Here is a 23,499-nt window from a genome sequence, read left to right as displayed (position 1 = left end):
TCTCAATCCCTCATTTGGGTGTACTAGATCATCATCACCCGACTCCCCTCCATCCAATCTACCCATCAACCATTCATTGGAGTCATCTATATCTCTTAAAGAAATAGGATCAATACTGTCACGAGTTATGTGCGATGATGTCTGCTATTCTTTTCTTTTCTTTTCTTTTTTGAAGTTAGAAAACCCTAAAATACCCTAAAAAACCTAATATACCCTCAACTCAACCCTAAAATACCCTAAAATATCATAAGGAAGCCAAGGCGCGCGCCTTACTGCCCGCGCCCGCCTTTGGTCACCAGAGGCGCTAAGGCTGGAGCCTTAGCCGAGGCGCGCCTTTAATAACACTGTATGGGGGCTTAGAATTATATGTCTGCATAAGATGAATATTGTTATGTCAGCTGTGTCAATCGGGATATTACCTTTGCGTCTAGGTACTCTGGGAGCTTAAAATTATATGTATGCATGAGATGAATATTGTTATGTTAGCTAAACTCAGCTGAAGAGTTCTAATTGATGATAGGGCCATGTGCATCAAAATTGTGCTTGCCAAGTACGGGGCAATCATAATGAGCTGGATATCTTCAAGTCGTATGACTCTACTTTATATATGTAGAAAGGTATCTTTATCGGTTCAATGCTGCTTGAAAAAGGTGTAAAACGTCTGGTTCATAATGGAAAATTAACTAAATTTTAGTCGAACAAATGGATCAATGATGAGCCTCTTTCAGTTGCTACTATATGTGAACTATCTACTACCGAATTGGGCACTAACAATAGACAATTTTTGGAATAACAATGGCATTTGGCGATGGTAGAAGTTCGTTGCCAAAATCTCAACTCTTCCTCTTATGTGTATAGCATCCAAAGTTCTTTTTTCTTCGACAGATGAGGTTGATTCTTAGACTTAGGATAGAACGATAAATGACATTCTTTTGTTGTCCTCGACTTACAAGATCTGTTGTCCACCCAATGATAACATCAACAGCCCTTACTAGTATTAGCATTCTATTTGGCAAAGGTTCTCATGCATATACGGACTTTTACTTGGCTCTTCGTGCACGCTAGATTCCTTTCAAATGCCAATCCGATGAAAAGAAGCTCAAGTTTGGACATGTCTTGCTCGATTTGTTGTTCTGTTGAGACGTTTATCCATATTTGTCGTGATTGTGGTGAGGCTCGATCTTTTTGTTCCTACTGATATTGATGATACTTTCTTCTCTCTTAACCACTTAAACTGGATTTGCATGAATATTCAAAATTCGTATGTCTCGAAAGATATTTGGCCAGTGGCTTTCTGTACGTACCAACATAATGATAGATTTTTTTGGAGATGGAAAGGCTTTTTACATGAATAAGGAAGACTTTATTTGGTCTCAAATGATATGTGGCTATATGGATTCCTCCTCAACTTGGGTGTTTGTTCGGCCACCCGCAATCTATTCTTTGGACTTCGATCAATTTGGTAACATTTTCACATTGCTATTGAACTTGATTCCCAAGTTATTCTATCTTATATGGCAGGAAGAGAGTAACGATCATCATCCTAATACTTGAATCTTATCACATTGCTTCGTGTTTGTGCATCATAAGTTGTTCATACTTCCAAGAGGGTAATTGGCAGATGATTGGATGGTGAATTTCACAGAAAAATATCTGATGAGTTCACACGAATGCGTTGAACCTCCTGCAAGCCTCCGAAGTAATTATTCAAAGACAACTACAGTACTAAATTATCTCAAATGACTCCTCGTTAGTTTTTGTTTCCTCTTTAAACTTCCACTGTAACTATAAAAAAAAAATCCAGTATTATCACCAGACAAAATATCAAACCAGATTTATAATTGAATTATTAGTTACTCAGTTCAACCAAGCAACTCGGATTGATCAGACCGGATTACGTAATATATATATATATATATATATATATATATATATGGGATAATAAAACATTGACTGATGAGTCTAAAAAAAATTAAAAATTGTATGGGATAATACAGCGTTGACCAAGTTAAAATGAAAAAAAAAATGTAAACCATATCAAGATTCACAAAAATATTTTTTAAATTTTAGTTTTTGCTTTTCTTAAAATAAATTTAAAAATAAAATAACCCAAGTCTTCTTGGGTGCCAATACAGCCATCGGGTCTTTGGGATGATATTGTTAAAGACTAACAAACCCAACAAACCCAAACCAAAGGCTAAGCCGAATCCCAAAACGATCGATCAGGCCAACCAATCTGATTCGAGGTGTGACAACTTTAATAAATCATTCTTTTATTAACACTAAATTTAAAGTGTATCTAACACTAAATTCCAATCTATTCACATGCTTAATTAGTATTCACACTGATCAACAATCATTTAAAAACTATTCTTACATTGTTTTTTTTTACAAAATAAGCATTATTTTGTTTGTTTTTACCATTGGATGAGTTTTTACCGTCTGATTTTAAAATTCAAAGCCATCATGCTAGTAATACAAAAAATTATGGCCATAGGTGTAATCTACCTAGGATTTTTATATCCCGAAGGTTATAATTTAAAGGTGATGAATATGCTTTACCCCTATTTTCAACCCAAAAAACACCTTCCCTTTTCTCTCTTGAACCCATATCTATCCTTTCTCATCTTTTCCTTCTCCTTTAGACTTGACAATGACTTCTTCAAGGACTATATGATGATGATCACATAATCAATACAGAAAAAGAAGATTCCTTCCATCCCCCACTTCTTTTGCCTTTCAAATATTCCCTCCTAATGTGTGCAAATAAATACTACCTATTTTATTCTTCTTCCATATTCTCCATTCTCTCCATCTCTCTCTCTTTCTCTCTCTACAATGGTTCCTGAGTTGGAGGTAACATATTCCTTTCTCATCAACACATATAGTATTGATTTCCTTATTATACTTGCTATCTAATTTGTGTTCTCTCCTTGCAGAAACCTAGAGTTACGGAGATACAAGTCCGAATGGACTGTAACGGCTGCGTGCACAAGATCAAGAAAGCACTACACGGCATCAATGGTGAGAACTGAGAAGAACTCAGTATTTCAACATTTTGCAGCAAAATGATGTGTTTGATTGATTCGATAACGATGTGATCATCTTCAACAGGTATATACGATACCTATATCGATTTCCCTCAACAGAAGTTGACAGTAATCGGATGGGCAGATCCGGAAAAGATAGTAAAAGCGATAAGGAAAACTAGAAAGATAGCTACGATATGTTCTCATACCGAGCCAACAGACCAACCTGGTAATACTCAGTCAGGAGAGCCACCGCAAGAAGGTGCTGCTGCTGCACCACCGCCAGCAGGTGAAACAGCAAACCCTCCTCCAGCAGAAGCTCCACCAGCCGAAACAGCTGCAGCGCCAGCGGAGCCACCGAAAGACCCTCCACCGCCGGAGGAGAAACCGGCGCCATCACCTGTTGCTGCAGAGACAAATGCAAATCAGTCTCAACAACCATCAGGACCAAAAGATGTTGGGGAGGTTCATGTTATCTACCATCACCAGCCACCTGACTATGGTTACAGGTATGGCTATGGTTATACCCAAAACTACAGCGGAGGTCAATGGAACAGGTTCCCTAACGGCCATGGACCTCCGCCGGAACCACAACAGCCTGTCTATGTGACTCATAGCTACAACACACACAGGCCATCACCGTATGTTACAGAATATGAGTATATTCATTCTCCTCCACCCCGCACAGTACACAGTAGAACAGATCAATACAGCGGAGATTACCATGAAAATACTCGCAATGGAAACATTACCTCTATCTTCAGCGATGAAAATCCAAATGCATGTAGGATCATATGAAGGGTTCGGGGAAGTTTTTGGCAACAGAAATGAGGAAACTTTTCACCCGTCTGGAAAGGAGAAAGAACTTGATGCAGAATAATCAGGTAAAAATAAATAACGGAATCTGATGGCAGTAATATTTCCTAATAAGCATGTGGAAACATTTCAGGAAGAATGAGATACTAAGCTTGTTACTACCGTAAGAATTGATTCTGTATTCCATCTCCAAGAAAGCTCTTGAAAATGCAGACTGCCTTCTATTCAATTCTTGTATAAGAATTCCTGTAAAAGAACTAGTTATATTCTAAAACTATGCTTCTCAGCCTTCCATTTTTGACAAACTATACCCCATTTATCTTTACAACTTTTGTTCCTATTTTAAGCTTTAGAAAGATGAGATATGCTTTGCGCAAATAAAGAGCTTTCTCCGTGCATAGTTTCCAAGATTATTTATTTAAAATGACTTGTAGCTAATGGAGTTCTACAACAAAAAATACTAGGCTAAATACATCCATGGCCTTGAACTATAACGCTACATACATTATGGCCTCTAAACTTCATTTCTTGACATAAAAATGCTTGAACTTTACATTACTGTAACATTGAAGTCCAAATAAACAAGAATCTGTAGAAGAAAAAATTAACAAAATGATGACCTGGACAAGTTAGCATAGTTATTAAAGGCGCGCCTATGGCGCATGGCGCACCAGGCGCAGGCCTTGGCGCCATGGCAGCCCCATGGCGAGGCGCAATCGCCATGGCGCGCGCCTGGTGCGCCATTTTGCGCCAAAGGCAGTCGCCAAAGGCGCACCAAGGCGCGCCTTGGCAATTAGAGGCAGTTATGGGCAGTTTTTTGGTAGTTACTTTATATATCTGGAATGGAACACATGTTATATTAACAAAAAGTGTTAAAAAGGAGAGAGATTATAGGTTTTAAACTAAGTAGAAGACGAAGAGACTCTTTGAAGAGGAAGAGACAGAGTCATTAAAAGAGGAAGAAGTTTAGTAGAAAGAAAACACATCAAACGGATTCAAACAACAGAAACAAAGAAGCTAAAGGGAATTCAACTTCAACAGTTTGATGATCAATAGTTTGATGATGCCTTAGACGAGGAGTGTGATAGTGATGATGAGGAGTGATGGATTTGGAGAGTTTTGATTAGGAGTAGAACTTAGAAATTAGTATTCAACTTTAAAGTTTTTCTACTATGGGGTTTATTTTGCATTTTAAAATTTATTTATGCTTAAAATATTTTCATGATTTAGTTTTATGTTAGTTTTATATTTTTATATTTTTTATTTTTTTAAGTGCGCCTTGTCTCGCTATGGCGCGCGCCATCGCCATGCGCCATGCGCCATGGCTCCATGGCTCCAGGACCCCTTGCGCCTTAGTGCGCCATGCACCTTTAATCACTATGCAAGTTAGACTACATCATTGACTTTTTTTTATCCATGTTACCATAAATTATGGTCAAATACCTATTTTATCCTAATTCTTTCGTTATTTTCTTTAACGGAATTTTGTATAATTTGGACTTTAATGTTACAGTGATGTAAAGTTCAAGGACTTTTATGTCAAAAAATGAAGTTTAAGGGCCATAATATACTTTACTCAAAACTACTACCCTTAATTATACCTCAAAATACGCAATTATGTTATCCAGGTGCTTGGCAATGCAAGTCACAAAATCTAGAAGGCCTAAATCTTTTATGATTTTGAACACAATTATGATACGTGTGAATCATAATTGCCAGCACATAATGACATCGACTCTGAAGACGAAATGCTAAAGCATGAAACCCATGTTTTCCCTTAACCATAGTATAGAATTCTTCGATACTAGACTAATGGTTGTTAAGATCTAACTCGGACTCCATAACCACAAAGTTCCTGATGCTCCTAAACGTCAGTGCTAACCAAATAAATATGAGAATTTCTATAGTTCAAAATTCTCTATGCAGATAACCTTTGAACAATAATCCTTATTGGGATTGGAAGAAAAAACGAACCCTTGTTGAAAAAAAATGAGCCTCGTGACAAAAATAAATAAATAAAAGAGAGTTTTTGACAGGGTATCAGCATTGACATTTATAAGATGCAGTTTATCATATTGAATAATTATATAATAGGTTTCTAGGCTGTACGCTATTATGGCAAAGGCTCTAGACAGCTTACAAAATTTGCCATTTTACAAGTTCAAAGCAGAAATATTCCTATATTCCTGAAATCAGGCAAAAAGTACAGGGGAAGACATTATAGAGCTCAAAATATAGTAAACCGGATAGTACCGTAATGAATACCAAACACTCAACTATAATGTCTAAAACTTAAAACTTGATCACCGAGACGAGTGGCAACAACAGGTTATAAGAGCAACTGAATAAGGAACACGGGAAGATACTGTTACATTGTAAAGGGGGTGACATCATGCTTCTAATTTCGAACCAAAGAATATGTTCACAGGTTGATGCAAACCGATTAAAGAAATCCACCAAGGGAAGCTCCCACACATGGCCAGTTAAGAGATTTCATCTACCAAACTGTTGAGTCAAAATTAAAACAATTAAACCCAACCACAAATCCACAACAAGCATGTAAAAATTTTGACCCAACAACAGTACAGGATACATATTCATGCAACTAATTTTATGTATCAGAAAGGTGCAAGGACTTGAGGAGCATGTTCACCTGTTGTAGTCATTGCATCTAGTTATCATCATCACTACTCAATTGGGATTCATCATCGTCTTCCCCATAAAAATGGTCATCAATATCTTCGTCATCATCTTCATTATCATCCGTTTGGTCATTATGCAATGCAACATTAGTCTTGTTTAGGGTAGCCTTATCAATCTGGAAGAAATGAAAAGGAAAAAAAAATTAACACTATTAATGAATGTGAAAAAAAACACAGAGAAATAAGTAAAGCAAAAGTGAGAAATTACAGACCTGTGCAGTAACTAGCTGCAAACGGCCTGATAATTGTAACAACGGTTGAAAAGCTGTTGTTCTAGATCTTGTCATCTGAAAGAGGACATCACAATTAGACTATACAGTCAGGAATCCCGAAAAAGAAGGGGAAAAAGGGCTCTTTCTTTAAAACCATGTTTAGTTAGATGGAGGTAATTATAGATGGGTATTGATAAAGGGGGAGTAAGAAATATTCACACTTCTTTTAATTGTTGAAAATGGACAAGTACATGTAATAACTCTAACTCTAACAGAAGGAATTTTCTTTAAAACCACCTTTTGGTCCCAGGCTTGCCAGTTTGTGTTGTTTTATTACTATAATTGAGTTATAACCTCAATGTCAGATCCAGGCTCAGAAAGTTCATTCAAATCTGGTTGACACAAAGCACAACCCATACCCACTTCCATAATGGTACCAATTCCAGAACAAACCCTACAGGAACTTCAAAGCCGAAAAGCATAGCTGAAAATGCAAGAACTGATAAGCCACAATGGAGTATTAAGTTTCAGGCACAAAGAGGAACACTTTTAACCTTCAGAACTGCTTGCAATCCTTTACGCAGTTTCACAAATTTCATAGTAACTACAGCAAAATACAGCCCACTTATGCAAGAGATGGTAAGGGAAACTCTTCCGGATAGGTAATCAGACCCAAGTCCATATATATCAGCATTTTAGTTGATTAGATTAAATCAGTCATCTTTTTGCATTTCAGCTGCTTACATAGTTGGACTTCTGTCTTTAGAGACCTATTACCTTGAACTTATCTCTATTTCATTGGTGCGAGTACTCAATTAAAAGGCAGAATATGAATAAAATGAACAAGCAAAAGCAATCTCAGTTTTTTTTTTATTTTTGCAATAATGAGATCGTGCAATTTTCTCTCAATGGGCTCCCGGCTCCTAACACTTCCACCAAGCTATGTAAGGTAGAAAGACTGCTAAGGGTCAACTCTTAGAAGAGTCTGAGGTACAAGGTCCTATCATCCTATGACTAGATCAAGATATGAAGCAGCTAACAGTTCCCAATAAAAACAAGACGCTTCGAGTTCTGAATTGTAATATAGTAAAAATAAACATGTAAGAAGAGCAACTGATATTAATGTTGTCTAATACCTTCAATAAAGCATCAAGCATCTGGGTTTCTAATTTTTCTTCAGCCATAATATGACGGCCACGATAAACCAAAATGCAATATATCCAGGGAAGAATATTTCTATTACATGACCTGTTGAAGACAACCACAGTTCAATTCCCAACAAAACACATTGTTAACATACAAGTCCATAAGACAAAAATTGATAAGAAATGGATAGTTGACAATCATAGAATAGCAACAAAGCAAGAGCACACCTGGATTGCCATTTCGCAACCAAGCTTTCCAGTAACTTAGACGCATCGTCAGTTTCCATAGACATAACAGCTGCCCTCATCTAATAGAGAAAATACTCAGCCACCAATACAACTGAACCATATACTTTGAAGGCAGAGAGAGAGAATCACAATGCTCAAACTAATAAAAAAATGAGTGTTACCACCCAATCAAGAACAAACCTTCTTCTGTGAAATATTTGCTTCAAGATCAAGCATAGAGCTGAACATACTATCGCCTTTATTACCAAGTATATCTAATGCTCTCAACTTCTTCTCCATGGAAGTAGTCAAGCGTTCAGCTTCCACCATGCCAACTGCAAAGAACAAAATAATAAATACATAACACAACACAAAAACAACAGAAACACAAGCTTAAGAATATCAAAAGGTTAAACTGAACTGGGAAATATGTCGGACAACATATAGGCTAAAACTACCCTTAACACTGCAGTGCAACACCTACCTAAAAGTTCATTATTATTGACAAATTTCTTTTATGGAAATCCAATTTAATTGTATCCTTCTCTTCTTGTAAATAAAGTATGTGTGCCATACTGCTTCAGTACATAGCCTATACACCAGGAAATGCAGGATCCATATCATCACACATTTAACAAACAATGTACTAAAGGAATGCATCAGGAAATGTGATGTAAGAGTTTATTTGTTAAGATACTAACAAACAAACCAATAAGAGTCCCTAAAACACAAAGACAAGTACTTAAAAAAGAACTAAATTTATAGTTTAACCATAAATCGGACAAGAATATTTATTTAGTCTCATTATTAGATCAGAAGAATATGAAAAGTAGCTTGAAATAGGCAGGTTTATATGTAAATATAGTATCTCTGGAATTACCTTTGTTCTCCACACACTCAAGTTGACTCCTGGCATCAACCAAATCCAACATGACCTCATCAGAGTCAAAACTTAAGGTCTTATCTCTCAGCCTTTTTTCATGGAGATCAGAAATTTTTGCAATAGGAAGTAATGCATCCTCTACATTGGCACGGTCTAGTGCAGTAACTGCTGAATTATCAGACAAGTAATTAGCACGCATCCATTGTAATGAAATCATATCAAGAAAATAAACATAAGAAAAGGATACAGCATCATAAAAAAAACTGATATTTTGGAGAATATATAGTAAGAGAATACTGAAGAGTTAGAAAAGGTGGTAAATTCCATTCTGAATGAATGTCAGAACAAAAGAGAAAAGAAAAAGTTCCATAGAAGCATGAACATTTTAAATGAATCCTCATACAACAATAAACTCTGAACGGAATTAATACGTCCACCACAAGGACATCACTGGAGAATATGATACGATGTTCTTATAATTTTGCAACAAATTAAAGATGTGTCAAGGAGATATCAGAAATGGCTCAAACAAGGCTATATGATTTTTAAACTAGATGTGTCAGGAATAGTTCAAGAATCACATGCCAACCCTAAGATTAGATTGTAAATAAGAGAGCACTCAAGACCATAGGTCTCCAGTTTCCACCAAAAACACTCGGGGTAGAACATCATCCGGTATGGCAAGAAAATAGTATTTATCAATTCTTACCTCCACCATGTACACCTGCCCCTTTCTTAGATTTGATGAGAGAATGACTCATTGGTAAGAGAACGCCATCCAGAGAAATATTCAACTTCATGTCCGTACCAAATTGCACCACTATTTTCTGAAACAAAGGTTTAACAAGCAAACCATAGGCAATAAACATATCTGCAGCCATATGCTTAGTAATGCCTTGTAATTTTGCACCAAATATTGTAGGTAAGCCGACTTTCTGGTTTTTGGAAAAAGAATCTTCACAAGACAATGCAACTTTTGTGGGCTTTGAAGTACGTAACTCCTCAATATTTTGCCCATACCATGTATAACAAACACCAACTTCTGAGATCGCTAAAACACATAGCCCTGCATTATCATTTCCCTGATTTTGGAGGCACCTGCTATCAAGGAATACAGCAGGGTGCTCCATTGTGAGTACACAGCTCGCTGACTTCTTTTTTCCACCATCATTTCTCCACAAGGCAATGTACCTTTCACCAACAGCAGAAGATAGAATGTATTTTCCATCCTCTGTAAAGATCATAGCACGTACAGCTTCCTGCAAATCAGGGGAGAAATTTTCAAGTTAAAACATGTTAACAAACCAGATATACGCAATCTTAGTAAAAACAATTTAAAAAAATCACGAGTTGTAACTTGTAAATAAAAGCACTATGAAGATAGAGTTAGCACTCACAGGATGACCAGAAAATTTCTGCAGCTTTTTGTGATCAGTACAACTGAAGGTCTTCAACTGTGCAGCTGCAGTTGCTAATATCTTCCCATCTGATGCATAGAAATAGCATCAATGGATAGAATCAGAAAACAGAAGTGGCAAGATTTTCTCAATCTATAACCCCATTCATTTACAAAGCATGTTTCGTTGATGATCAGAGCAAAAGTCAGCGAGAACTAAGATTCTTAGATGCACAATTACTTAATCATAATACCATATTACCATCACCTTAAAAATAAACTATATAATTTCAGATTCCATGCATCTTAACATGATTTATACAGAAGGAAGAGGAGAAAGGGTTGCCACAAATAGTTGAGAATATATGCCTGGTGAAACAGATAGAGAGGATATCCCCTTCGTAGAAACTCTGAACTTCTCCAATATATTTCCTGTTTGTGGATCAATTTTGCAAACCATTCCATCAGCACCGGCTGTGTAAATGCATGAATCCCGCATAGAAAATGCAATAGCACTAACACCCCTGCACATTCGGAGTGGAAAATATTGAGCACACAATTAAATGCATATTTCAATAATAAAATATGTAGCAGGGAGTTCAAATTTTCATGGTATCATGAAACTGGAACAGCCAGTTTGCTTTATGAAAATGCATAACAGAACAAAATTCTTAGACAAACCACATTTAGCAGAAGTATGAAAGGAAAGAAAAATTCTGTAGGCATCATAAACTCATATAACATTAAAAAAAAAATACTTGCATCTTGTTCTTAACCACAACAATTGAGGAAAATGTAATAAACAAACAATACAGCAGGGAACTCACCCAGGATGGCAATCACTGACTGTCCACTTCAATTGACCAGCATAGATATCAAGTGACATAACATCACCACTTCCTGTTCCTAATACCAACAATGAAGTTCCTAGCTTCCTTTTTTTCTGTTATTATTCGCAGTTATAAGCATAAATCAGAAAGGTCCAAGTTAAAGATTTGAAATGAAACCATTTCACTTAAATTAAATAAAAAAGAATACCTTTCTATCCAGGGACAACCACTTCATGCATGTATAATCAACAGAAAGGTGACCCCTTTCAGGTTTACTGTAAATACCTGCATCACTTGATGTTATGTCTGCAAACTCTGTTTGCAACTGGCCCTTCAAAGCGTCCCATATCTGAGAATATGAAAGCATGTGTCAGGATTTCATGGTCGAATGATAGACATTACTGCACAAATTTTAATAGATTAATAATGAAAAAACAAGGAAAAAGTTCAACCAAATATAAATGAAAATGGATAAACTAAAAATAAGATGAAGTGAATGTGTGAATTTCAAAATTCTTAGCATTTGCAGCCACCACGAGGAGTTCAGTAATATACCTTTATTCGACCATCTCCTGAACTGATTGCAAAATAGTCCAATGAAGGACTAAACGCTGTTAAGAGGTCCCTGATATCTGATGAGACCATTATCCTGAATACAGACAAAGCATATCAAATCCTGTTTATAGTATGCGTTCCACCGTAGGTGGAACATGTGCGCGACGAGCGATCCACCGTATGGTGGATCGCGCGGCGCACGCGCTCCACCATATGGTGGATCGCTCGTCGTACGCGTTCCACCTAAAGGTGGAACGCGTACAAGACGTGCGCTCGCCCAACCTCGCGTTGGGCGGTAGCCCAACGCTGTTGGGCGGCCGCCCAACAAGGCGTGATAGCCACACGCCTCACCATGTGGTCGGGCTTTCACGCCCGACCAATGGAAAGGCGTGTGGCTATCACGCTATATATATATATATATATATATATATATATATATATTTAAAACCCGGGCCTGCTTTTAAAAACAATTTTTAAAACGGTACCCTTCGGGGCGGGCCGATTAAACAACATCAAAAAATAAAACTACAGGTTCCAGTCTATGTTGCACGGAAAGTTTATTTTAAAGCATTCAAGTTTAGGTATCAGTTTCAAAAACCAAAAACTCTTGGAAACTTATACTAACTTTTCAGGTCACATTTACATAATTAACAAAAAAGTTAAACTCATTTCTTAAGGATTGAAGACTCGTTTCCTATGATGTAATGTGTTTTTAGAAGTGGATCAATGCTAATCACATGTTCAATAAATCCTAATGTTTTCTAGATCATCTTCTACAAACTTTCAAAATGCAAAAATCTCTTTTGCCTCTATTTTGTGAATTGTATGTATTTTTCTTAACATATATATATAACATTAAACACGCATTCTTATAATTTTAAGAATTTAGACAACATCTACATATTTTTATAATTTATATGTTTCCTCACGTTTCCTTTTCCTATATTTTTTTACAAACATTGTTTCCCAATTTCATCTCCGTTTCAATTTCTGTATCAGTTCCCATGTAACACAGCTGAAAAGTATAACATATGACTATATGTGTTTGCAATGCGTAAGTCTAAACCTAGTAAAACCCTCTCACTAAAAAATAAATACAATCATACACGCATTTTTATCAGCATAGATGCAAATTAGAACATAAAATTTGCCTCACAAAGCTAAATTATAACGCGGTCATGTCCTACGGCACAAATAATCGGCACAGAAATTTCCAAAACCCAACGGCTTTTTATTTCTTTGTTTTCCTTTCCCCTTGCTACTGCTGCCATGCCACATTCAGTCCAATTGGCCTAAGGCTTCTCTATAGAATAGACTCTTCCCACTGCTAACAGCTAAGCTAATTCTACTGCCGAGCTAAAGTAAAGGCTCTAGAAGAGCTATGAGACACAAAACAGAAGAATGAAATCGAAGCAAAAGAATCAAAAATAAGGTTTTAACAAACTTTCTAATCGAAGTTCATAGTTAAGCTTCCTTGTACTTTTACAGAGACTGCGTCCTTATACTCAGAAGAAGAGGAAGATTAGAGGCATATTTACCTGAAACACAGACGGACACCTTGCAAAGTGTATTAGAAGTAAACGTGAATGCCGAAAACTTAAGTTCCGGTGGCAGTGGAAGTGGCGGTGAGAGACGGACAAATGGTGGCGCTCTCTGGTATAGGAGTTGGCCTTAGGGCGTTGAAACTTTTGAATTCTTTTGTTTTAATTTTTTTGTATTAAACCATGATTAGATTATTGGGCCTTTTAGTCTCTTTATGGGCTGGATTTAATAAATAACAATAAGAATTCTTAAAAATACATTTTGATAAAAATATTTTTTTTATAGAATAAAAATAAAAATTGAATAATCAACTGGTAGGTCTGATGGGGGGTGGTTAAGAATCACTAAGCCTTTGTTTGGGAGTTTGGAGGTTAATGGAGGGGAGAGTTAAAGGAGGTAATGGAAAGTGATGGGAAGTGATGGAATGGAAAGTTAACAATTAACCTTGTTTGGTTCACAAGGGGTAAGGGAAAAGGAATCAAGAAAGGGAAACTAAAGGAAAGAAAAGGAATAACCATTAATTCCCCTATGTGTTTGGATATGCTTAGGAAAGTGAATGGGGGTAAAGGGAATCCAATTCCTTAGAAGGCATGGGGTAATGGCTTAACCTAAAGTGGGGCAATGGCTTAACCTAAAGTGGGTAAAGGGAATGAGTTTTTTTTGTAAACAAACAAGAACAAAGGGAATGAAACCCTCTCATTCTCATTCCCATTCCTAAAGACCATAAACCAAACGCCCCCTAAATGAGGTTAAATGTTAACCTTGTTTGGGAGTTTAAATATGGAGGGGAATGAAGGTTAAATTTACTCTGCAGAGACAAGAAATTTTAAAAAAAATTTACGTTACTCTCATTAACCTCCAAATTGGAGGTTAGAGTTTGGAGGTAAGAGGAAGTAAACATTTAACCCCATTTACTCTCAAAAAATAACTCCCAAACAAGGTTAACTCAATACTTAACCTTCCATTACTTCCATTTACTCCTATTAACCTCCTCCCAAACAAAGGCTAAATTTACAAGGTTATCACTCAATTTCAATTTGTCTCAATAAAATCACTCAACTTTGAGTTTTGTCTCAATTAGGCCACTACGACGATTTCAATGATTAAAAACATCGAAATGATGACATAAGTGATACATCAATATGAGACGACTTATATTTCTAACCGAATGACAGATGACATCCACATATGCGCCACCTAGCTATCACGTGTCGATTATTTTTATGAAAAAAAAACTAAAATTTAGTTTTTTTCATAAAAATACCCGATTATGTGGCTGTCACATTTCGTTTCGGTCTGAAATTTGAGTTAACTCATATTGGTGTGTCGTCCATTTCATTATTTCGATGCGTTTTAACTACTAAAATCGACGGAGTAACCTAATTGAGACAAAATTCAAAGTTGAGTGATTTTATTGAGACAAATTGAAGTTGAGTGACCATTTTGAGACAACCATATAAGTTCAGTGACCAATGATGCATTTAACCCGTGTTGAATGGTCTTTCTACTTTGCTATCTGATGCTGAAAAACGAGGCTTATTGCATAAGTGTCGGGTTAATTCGGGAGCTCCCTCTATTTCCCACCTTTTGTTTGTGGATGATGTGTTTCTCTATTTCCCACCTTTTGTTTGCAAAGTGTCGTAATTAAAGATTTCACTAACAGAAATTGATATATCAAATGATTATATCATTACTCTTTACATATAAAAGTCATGTCATAAATTAAAATCTCCAGGCCAAAATTGTGTTATTAACGACGCAATCATTTGATATATCAATTTCTATCTGTAAAAAATTTAAGTACACAATTTGATAAATATTATAATTGAAATTGTGTTGTTTTGTACATAGAATTTATATTAACTGTTCTTTAAAAACCCTTGAGACCATTTAAATATTTTATGCCTTAAAAATTAATTAGGAAGGTGGTCCACGAAAACAAAGAATTATTGAATGTATGAACTATCCAATAATGCAATTAAAGAAAACAATTAAGGAGAGAAATAGGGAAAAAATGGCATGATTTTCACATGGAAATGTTGTTGTAAAATGTTGAAAGTGACAACATTGTAGCAAATGGAGGTCCCCAAGCCCACCCCATGTCATGTCTACCTATCATTTATTAACAATTTCTTGGTTCTTTTATACTTTTATGCTTTAAACTAAACAACAATAATAATAAATTATCTACTAAATCTAAGATCATGAGAAAAAGGCACTTAAAAAAATAGTAGTACTATATTTTAATTCATTTTTTATTTCTATCAAAAACAATTCTTAATTATCATAAAGTGCGTCACACACTCTCTGTTTCGAGTGTTAACGCATCAAGTCGAAATTGAGTTTAGGTAGATTTGGTTTTGGCTCGTTAATATTTTGAGTTGAGTTTTGACTATTTGGACCAAGTTTTGATCGAAGTTTAACCACCTTCATCATACATGCTTAGATAACTAGTGTAGCCGAGAAGAGATCTATAAAATATTAGACACAGTATTCTAGTTGCTGATGCTAGCCGAGAAGAGATCTATAAAATATTATTATGCAATGTCACACAGCTTACCAGTTTTTTATACCCAATTTCCCTCAGAGTCTTAGAGTTTGGAGATGAGGTTTAGTTTCTGACTTCCCGGAGCACGTAGGTGAAAAAATCGTGTATTTGTATCTCCTTCCTACAACCACTTTACTTTAGCCCGCTTCGCCAATGGTCTTCATCACAAAGCAGGATATTGATCAGTTTGTTGCGCGTTGCTTCGTACTCATCATCGTCCAAGTTCCCTGCAGTGTTGCAAAACTGCTCTGATTTGTGGCTGCAGAGCCTCACTTTCTTTACGAATTGATATTCCCCATTTTTAGAAGGTATTCACACTCTATCCCATTTATGTTAGTCTGTTCTTACTTTGACTACTCCTTCATTCAAGAGGATGGTAATCCATGAACAAATTTGCACCCCATTTAGACATATTAGCCGCCATTCTTACTACCTCATGTAGCCCTTCCTCTCTAAGACCATCTCTAATAGATGTAATATCTTTGTTATTTTGGGTAAAGAAGTTGTAACTAACCACTAGTGATGCGGAGCATCTCCTTTGAGGATCGGGTCTGGGCGAGGGAAGTCGGAGGAGGAACCAAACACGGACAATAATGATGAGGGCATCTCTAGCTCGAGTGACCAGGGGCCAAGTCACGCGAAGCGTGGATCAGGGCACTCGGAGTGTGCCCTCAATATTCGTGAAGGAGGAAGGGGCCCAGCTAAAGATAACCAAGTTCAGGACACCACCCATACGGAGCGTGCGTTAAAAGACGCAGAGCGTGGCCGTGCAGATCCAAGTGCAGGGGACAGACCAGCTTGGGGCGAAGGAAGCCAAGAGGTCGATGCCGCGGAGTGTCAAATTCCACGCGGGAAGCTAGCATAAACACGTGGAGCGTGGGAGCATTTTAAGACGACTTCCTTTCTAAGTTCTTAAGGAATGAGACAAGGGTTGCAACCTTCCTATTTACAAAGTCTGCCACTCCCTAATTACAACTCATGTCACTCCATATTTACAACCATACCACCCCTTTACTATTACCCTAATCTACCATTATCTTTACCCTTTTAATTAATTATGTAATTTGCCCTTTATTGTATTTTGTCAATTAGGTTTTGAGATGATATAAATTCATCTCTTTCTCTTTGTAATGTCAACTTTTATCAAATCAAAATTATATGTTCTTCATTGAAGTTTTTGTTAAGGTTTTCACCTTCAACAATGAGGGATTTTTGATTTCCTTACGATTTAGTCATAAAACTCCGGGATTAACTTCTTCTAGTTTAGCTAGATAAAAAACATCTTTGTTAGTTTACTATTAAAATTAACACGTCCCGAGACCGATCCGTATCAACTAGAGTGGCTATTACAAAATGTAGTATGTTAAGAGAATTTTCTCTCCAAAAATCTATTTTAGTCCCTTTTTTTTCAGTTCATTGTTATGCTTACTTTTTTGTTGGTGCAAATATCTATTTCAGTCCGTTCTTATTTTTTTAATATTTTTTACCCACAAAATTATAAAGTAATAATAATTGTTGAATTCTATTTTTTTTAATATTTCTTACCCACTTGCTCGGACCTTAAAACTTTTGAATTCTTTTGTTTTAAATTTTTGGGTCAAAAATACATGAATATCATAATTAAGTACAAAATTACAATTAAATTATATCATCAAACTTAATTTTTTATATGTCATTATTCTCTATATATTATGATTTTAAACTATAATTTAAAAATTCTATACTCCAATTCATAAATCATAAACCCTACTCTAGAAAATATATTCTAGAGTTTTAATTTATAAATTCTAATCCTTAAAATATATTAAAAGTATTGATTTTACTAGTTTGACATAATATAAAATTATGACTTGACATAATTGTAAATAGTTTTTAAAAGATGAATTTCTGTGTAATTTTCCCTAAATTTTTCCTGTATAATGGATTACATTATTGGGCCTTAGTAGTCTCTTTATGGGCTGGATTTAATAAATAGAAATTTGGGTCAAATACATGAATATCATAATTAAATACAAAATTATAACTAAATCATATCACCAAACATAACTCGTAATATGTCATTATTCTCTATATATTATGATTTTACATCATAATTTAAAAATTCGAAACTTCAATTCATAAATCATAAGCCCTATAAAATATATTTTAAACTTCTAATTTATAAATTCTAATCCTTAAAATATATTAAAGGTACTGATTTTACTAGTTTGATATAATTTAAAATTATGACTTGACATAGTTGTAAATAATTTTTAAAAGATGAATTTCTGTGTAATTTTCCCTAGAAATTAATTTTCCTATAAGAATTCTTAAAAATACATTCTGATAAAAACAAAAACTGAATCAATAAAGTATATAAGGAAAGTATACATATTATTAGACACTCTTTACGGTACTTTTCTCAATTAAAATCTACTGTATATAATAAAATTCGAATTTAAAAAACTTGACATACAACAACAACAATAAAGCCTTAGTCCCGAAATGATTCGGGGTCGGCTAACATGAATCATCATATAAAACCGTGAAAATTAAGTCGTGTCAGCGACACAGATTCGCTCCCTCCACTCCGTCCTATCCACTACCATATTTTCCTCAATTCCCAATAAACCCATATCACTCTCGATCACCCTCCTCCAAGTTTGCTTAGGTCTTCCCCTACCCCTCACCACTACATCCCTTTGCCACTCTTCGGTTCTCCTAACCGGTGCATCAAGCGCTCTACGTCTCACATGGCCAAACCACCTTAGTCGGTTTTCTCTCATTTTATTCTCAATAGATGTGACCCCTACTTTTGTCCTAATTATTTCATTACGCACCCGGTCCTTTCTCGTGTGACCACACATCCATCTCAACATACGCATCTCCGCCATCGACATCTTATGAATGTGGCAGTGTTTCACTGCCCAACACTCCGTACCATATAACAATGCTGGTCTAATTGCCGTCCGGTAGAATTTTCCCTTCAATCTATTAGGCATGCCGGGATCACAAAGGAAACCCGTAGCACTCTTCCACTTCGACCAACCAGCTTTAATCCTATGAGCAACATCTCCATCTACTTCTCCATCCGTTTGGATAATAGATCCTAAATACCGGAAGCAATCCGAGGCCTGAACAACTCTCCCATCTAGGATGATTGTCCCTGCCTCCCTACTCCTACGGCCGCTAAACTTACACTCCAAATATTCTGTCTTACTTCGACTCAACTTAAAGCCTCTAGATTCTAGAGTTTGCCTCCATAGTTCCAACTTCATCTCCACTCCTTCTTTCGTCTCCTCAACCAACACAATATCATCTGCAAACAGCATGCACCATGGTATACCATCTTGAAGTGAACTTGTTAGTTCATCCATAACGATGGCAAAAAGAAATGGGCTTAGTGCGGAACCTTGATGCACTCCAATCGTAATAGGAAACTCTTCAGTCTTCCCAACACTAGTACGTACACTCGTGCATACTCCCTCATACATGTCCTTTATGATGTCAATATATTTCCGCGAAATGCCTTTCCTTATCAAGGCCCACCAAAGTACTTCCCTTGGTACCTTATCATATGCTTTCTCCAAGTCAATGAAAACCATATGCAAGTCTTTCTTCTTATTTCGATAGTGCTCCATTAATTGTCTCATTAGATGGATGGCTTCCATAGTTGATCTTCCCGGCATAAAGCCAAACTGGTTTTCCGAGATCTTCACCGTCCTCCTTAGCCTTTGTTCAATCACTCGCTCCCAAAGTTTCATAGTGTGACTCATTAATTTGATTCCCCGATAGTTGGCACAATCTTGGACATCGCCTTTGTTCTTATACAAAGGGATTAAGGTATTTTTCCTCCATTCTGAAGTTTGGAATTTGTTTTACAAAAAATACATAAATTTAGTTACCTTTGAATTATTGAACTTCACATTATAGTTTAATAAAGTGATTTCGGTAGAACTATAGGAGAAGGGAGTACAAACAACTCAATCCCCAAATTTAAAGGTCCAATTTTTTTATTATACAATATGTAACTAAAGTACTTTTTATTATTTATTATGTCAAAAAAAAATAAATGTTCGTTTGTTTCCATTTTTCGGAACTACTTTTTATCTTTCAATACTAAACAGGAGATAGAAAGTGTTTGATAAAATTTTAAAACAATTGCTTTTGGCTGAAAAAACAACTAATAGCTATTACCTACCAGCAACAGCAAACAACAAACAACAACAGCAAACAGGAACAGCTGAAATAAACGGGTTCTAAGTGAAAGTTAATTTATCCAATAGAGTCTAACGGTAAGGGGCCAATTTTTTTGAAACATTATTGTGATAGAGAGTATTACTTATTTTATTGATTAGAGCCCAATTTTTTAAAAATATTATTGTTATATGAAAGTATTAATTTTTTTTTTAGTGATTATGGTCCAATTTTTTCATTTAGCACATCCTTTAAAAATGTTTAAGATGACCTTGCATTTCGATTCAATTTGTTTACAAGACTTACCAGTATGTTATTACATTACATAGAAGACAATTGATTATATACCGATTCAATACTATATTGAGTAAGAACATGAATTTTAGCATGTGTCACGTGTCTATCATCAGGGCCGATCCTAAGATTTTAGAGGCCCATAGGCGAATTACCAAATGGACCCTTAATAAATAAGTTCAAATAAAAAATAAAGTAGAAAAATCAATTGTATAAAAGAAGATTACTTAAAAATGACACTTTTTTGTTTCATTTAACAAACGATCTAATAAAAAACATTTTATATTGCATTAAGCACTCAATTTCTTATATAAAATGATGTATATGAGCATTTCTGAATGCAAATTTCTCAAATTTAATAAATTATCAAATAGTTCTAATATATTTTTTGCTCTTTAGATATAAAGCATGATAACAGAAAAATGAAAAACCAAATATAAAAATCACATCTGTTAACGGGCTTTAGCGGCGCTAAGTTCTTGAAATTGTAAATTCTTTTAATATGTTTATCCCAAATTGTCTCTGAAGACCAAATAAATCAGAATCTAATAGTTTTTCAAGTAAAAAAAAAAGGCTATCAGCAATTGGAAGTTTCACAGTGAGGTGATTAGAGAAAAAAAAATTGATTATATATCTGATGAATTCAAGATGAACGATAATATTAACGTTTAATATTCTTTGAGATTGAAGTGTGATTAAAGAAGAGAGAGATAAATTATAAATTTTTATTACGATTGATGGGTGTGAGAGATAATTATAGAAAGACTCTGAGATAAATTGGGGAATTGATGACGAACGTTTTTATTAGGAAATTTGGAAAGAAATTGAAGTAAATTTGGGGATTTGGAAAGATTATTTATAACTTATACCAACGTTTTTTAATCAATTTTTTTTTTAATTTAGTCTAATGCCAACCTATTTAATTTTGAAAGAATCTAATGCCAATTAAGTATAATTTGTTAATTTAATTAAGTATAATTTAAAAGCATATAATAGTACTAATACATTACTATAATTAGGACCCTCTTATCCCTGGGCCTTGGGCAGGCGCCCCTCCTGCCCAGGCTCAGGGACGGGTCTGTCTATCATGTTAGCCGTAAAAGTTAGATATGTTCAATATGACGCTTAATTGATATATAGTCACCTATATTTTATGTCACGTTTATGAGTTTATGTGCACAAAATTGAATGTGATGATTTTATTAAAATCAAATGTAAAATTTAATAATTTTATTGAAAAAAATTAAGTTTAATTGGTGTGTTTTTAAGTATTCATAAAAAAGTGAATACTTTCTTTAGAAAAAGAAATAATCTAATTTAAAATGAATAATTAAATTTGATGATAAGATAAACTGAAAAGTTAAATGATTATTCATCAAATAATTAGATTTTAGTTTTTGATTTTAAATTGTATGCTACAAACTAATTAAACATAAGAAAAATGTTATGAAATATGAATATAATTTTTATGCATGGGCTAATTTAATTTGATTAGAAATAGGGTCCATAAGTCCCCCTTTTGTTTTAAAAAAATGTGACATTTATATACATAAAAAAATGCGATTATTTTACTTAATGGACCCATAAAGATTAAAAAGAAAACTTAAGGATTTAGGGGGCGTTTGGTTTGGGATCTTTAGGAATGGGAATGGGAATGTGAGGGTTTCATTCCCTTTGTTCTTGTTTGTTTACAAAAAAAAAAAAATTCATTCCCTTTACCCACTTTAGGTTAAGTCATTACCCAACTTTAGGTTAAGCCATTACCCCATGCCCTCTAGGGAATTGGATTCTCTTTACCTCCATTCCCTTTCCTAAAACATATCCAAACACATAGGGGAATTAATGGTTATTCCTTTCCTTTCCTTTAATTTCCCTTTCTTGATTCCTTTTCCCTTACCTCTTGTGAACCAAACGCCCTCTTAGTCTTTTGTATTTCAGTTTAAAAGCTTCCATAATATATTATTATTATTAGTGTAGGCCAATATGATGCGAGCATCAAGTCGACTACACGAGAGGAGACAAGTGGTCGAAGAAGTCGGATAAAAAAAGCAACACACTAGAGCCAAAGATGAGGCCTTTAGGTGAGAAATAGATCCCACTCGCTCTGTAGATCATTAAAATGAGATCAGAAGTTTCAGCATGTATCCCACTCACCGTGTGGGATTTCGAAATGAAGAGCGAGCTCTTTAAAAAGCCTTATAATTCAGCATTGTCCTTCACTCCAGCTCCACTCTATTTATAACTTGATCAACTCTTATTTACAATATATGCCACCCCTTTACCTCTACCACATTTTACCCCTTTAATTATGTAATTATATGCGTTTGACCTTTATTGTAATTTTAATCTTTAGGTTTTGAGATGATATAAATTCATCTCTTTTTTTATATCAATTAACTTTTTAATCAATCAAAAATATTACAGTCTTCTTCTTGAAGCTTGTTAGAGTTGTCATACCTTCAACAATGGGGAATTTCCATTTCCTACGGATTTAGCCTGTGAAACCTGGGATTAACTCCTTCTAGTTTAGCTAGAGAAGATTAAAATCAACTCGTTCAACACCGATTTGTATCAGTTGGTATCAGAGTCGATCATTTTCCTAACAGAGTCGATCATAAAATGGATGCTCAATCAACAAAGTAATCATAATTCTCCACATAAGTACCGCAAAAAAAACAAGTTTAGAAATTACCTAATGGGAGACTTGATTAAAAAACCTCATGCACGTGTTAGAAGCATTTTCCCTACCAAAAGGAACCACAAGGAGCCTTCCACCTTTCCTTATAGAGTTCATTTCCTCTTGAAGAACACGAAAAGAACTACCTCACAGACTTATATTATGTTGTTGTGACTTGCCTCTCAAAGGTAGGAGTCCATGAGGTGGCTCATTAGGACCCATGTCTTTGTACTCTTCAAGCATTGCTTCCGGTTGCAATGAGCTAGTTTTCCCTATCAACTCATGAGCTTTATGACTAGTTATGCATTCTTTCAATATAGGTTCCCGAGTTGGAAAAACAATCAAAATGGCCTTCTTTTTTCTCACAAAAGGAACTCACAAAGGGTGTAAGGATGTATTTGATGTCATCCTTGAATATTATGTATGTGTTGTTTCTTCCCGCATATGAGGCATCACGATCAACTTT

At 35.3% G+C, this 23,499-nt stretch overlaps 2 protein-coding genes across 3 annotated transcripts; one reads left to right on the top strand and one right to left on the bottom strand.

Moving 5' to 3' along the window:
- Positions 1 to 2,722: 2,722 nt before the first annotated feature.
- On the top strand, positions 2,723 to 4,150 carry LOC136220010 (pollen-specific leucine-rich repeat extensin-like protein 1). Its single transcript, XM_066007663.1, has 3 exons — positions 2,723 to 2,856; positions 2,940 to 3,024; positions 3,115 to 4,150. Exons 1-3 carry the CDS (start codon positions 2,839 to 2,841, stop codon positions 3,825 to 3,827), a joined length of 816 nt encoding a protein of 271 aa, XP_065863735.1. The 5' UTR covers positions 2,723 to 2,838; the 3' UTR covers positions 3,828 to 4,150.
- Positions 4,151 to 5,891: 1,741 nt separating this feature from the next.
- On the bottom strand, positions 5,892 to 13,495 carry LOC136220009 (uncharacterized). Of its 2 annotated transcripts, none has more exons than XM_066007661.1 (14): positions 13,335 to 13,495; positions 11,797 to 11,890; positions 11,450 to 11,590; positions 11,239 to 11,354; positions 10,781 to 10,935; positions 10,413 to 10,501; positions 9,725 to 10,274; positions 9,013 to 9,183; positions 8,334 to 8,467; positions 8,133 to 8,212; positions 7,896 to 8,007; positions 6,760 to 6,834; positions 6,499 to 6,663; positions 5,892 to 6,350 (listed from the first exon to the last, which is right to left on the bottom strand). In XM_066007661.1, exons 2-13 carry the CDS (start codon positions 11,884 to 11,886, stop codon positions 6,517 to 6,519), a joined length of 1,860 nt encoding a protein of 619 aa, XP_065863733.1. In that variant the 5' UTR covers positions 11,887 to 11,890; positions 13,335 to 13,495; the 3' UTR covers positions 5,892 to 6,350; positions 6,499 to 6,516. The 2 variants fall into 2 exon arrangements, with proteins under 2 accessions (XP_065863733.1, XP_065863734.1); XM_066007662.1 differs by having other exon boundaries at positions 9,013 to 9,180.
- Between the last annotated feature and the right edge of the window lie 10,004 nt (positions 13,496 to 23,499).

This window comes from Euphorbia lathyris, chromosome 2 (assembly GCF_963576675.1).
Source record: "Euphorbia lathyris chromosome 2, ddEupLath1.1, whole genome shotgun sequence".
Taxonomy (NCBI): domain Eukaryota; kingdom Viridiplantae; phylum Streptophyta; class Magnoliopsida; order Malpighiales; family Euphorbiaceae; genus Euphorbia; species Euphorbia lathyris.
Note: the sequence above shows the minus strand (reverse complement) of the source record. Positions and strands in the feature narration are given on the sequence as shown.

Coding starts and splice junctions, on each gene's coding strand:
- LOC136220009 (XM_066007661.1), bottom strand. CDS start 11,886: ATGGTCTCATCAGATATCAGGGACCTCTTAACAGCGTTTAGTCCTTCA. Junction 10,502..10,780: donor CTCTCTATCTGTTTCACCAG/GCATATATTCTC, acceptor TCTATGCATCAG/ATGGGAAGATATTAGCAACT. Junction 6,664..6,759: donor TGCAGCTAGTTACTGCACAG/GTCTGTAATTTC, acceptor CATTTCTTCCAG/ATTGATAAGGCTACCCTAAA.
- LOC136220010 (XM_066007663.1), top strand. Junction 3,025..3,114: donor AGCACTACACGGCATCAATG/GTGAGAACTGAG, acceptor CATCTTCAACAG/GTATATACGATACCTATATC.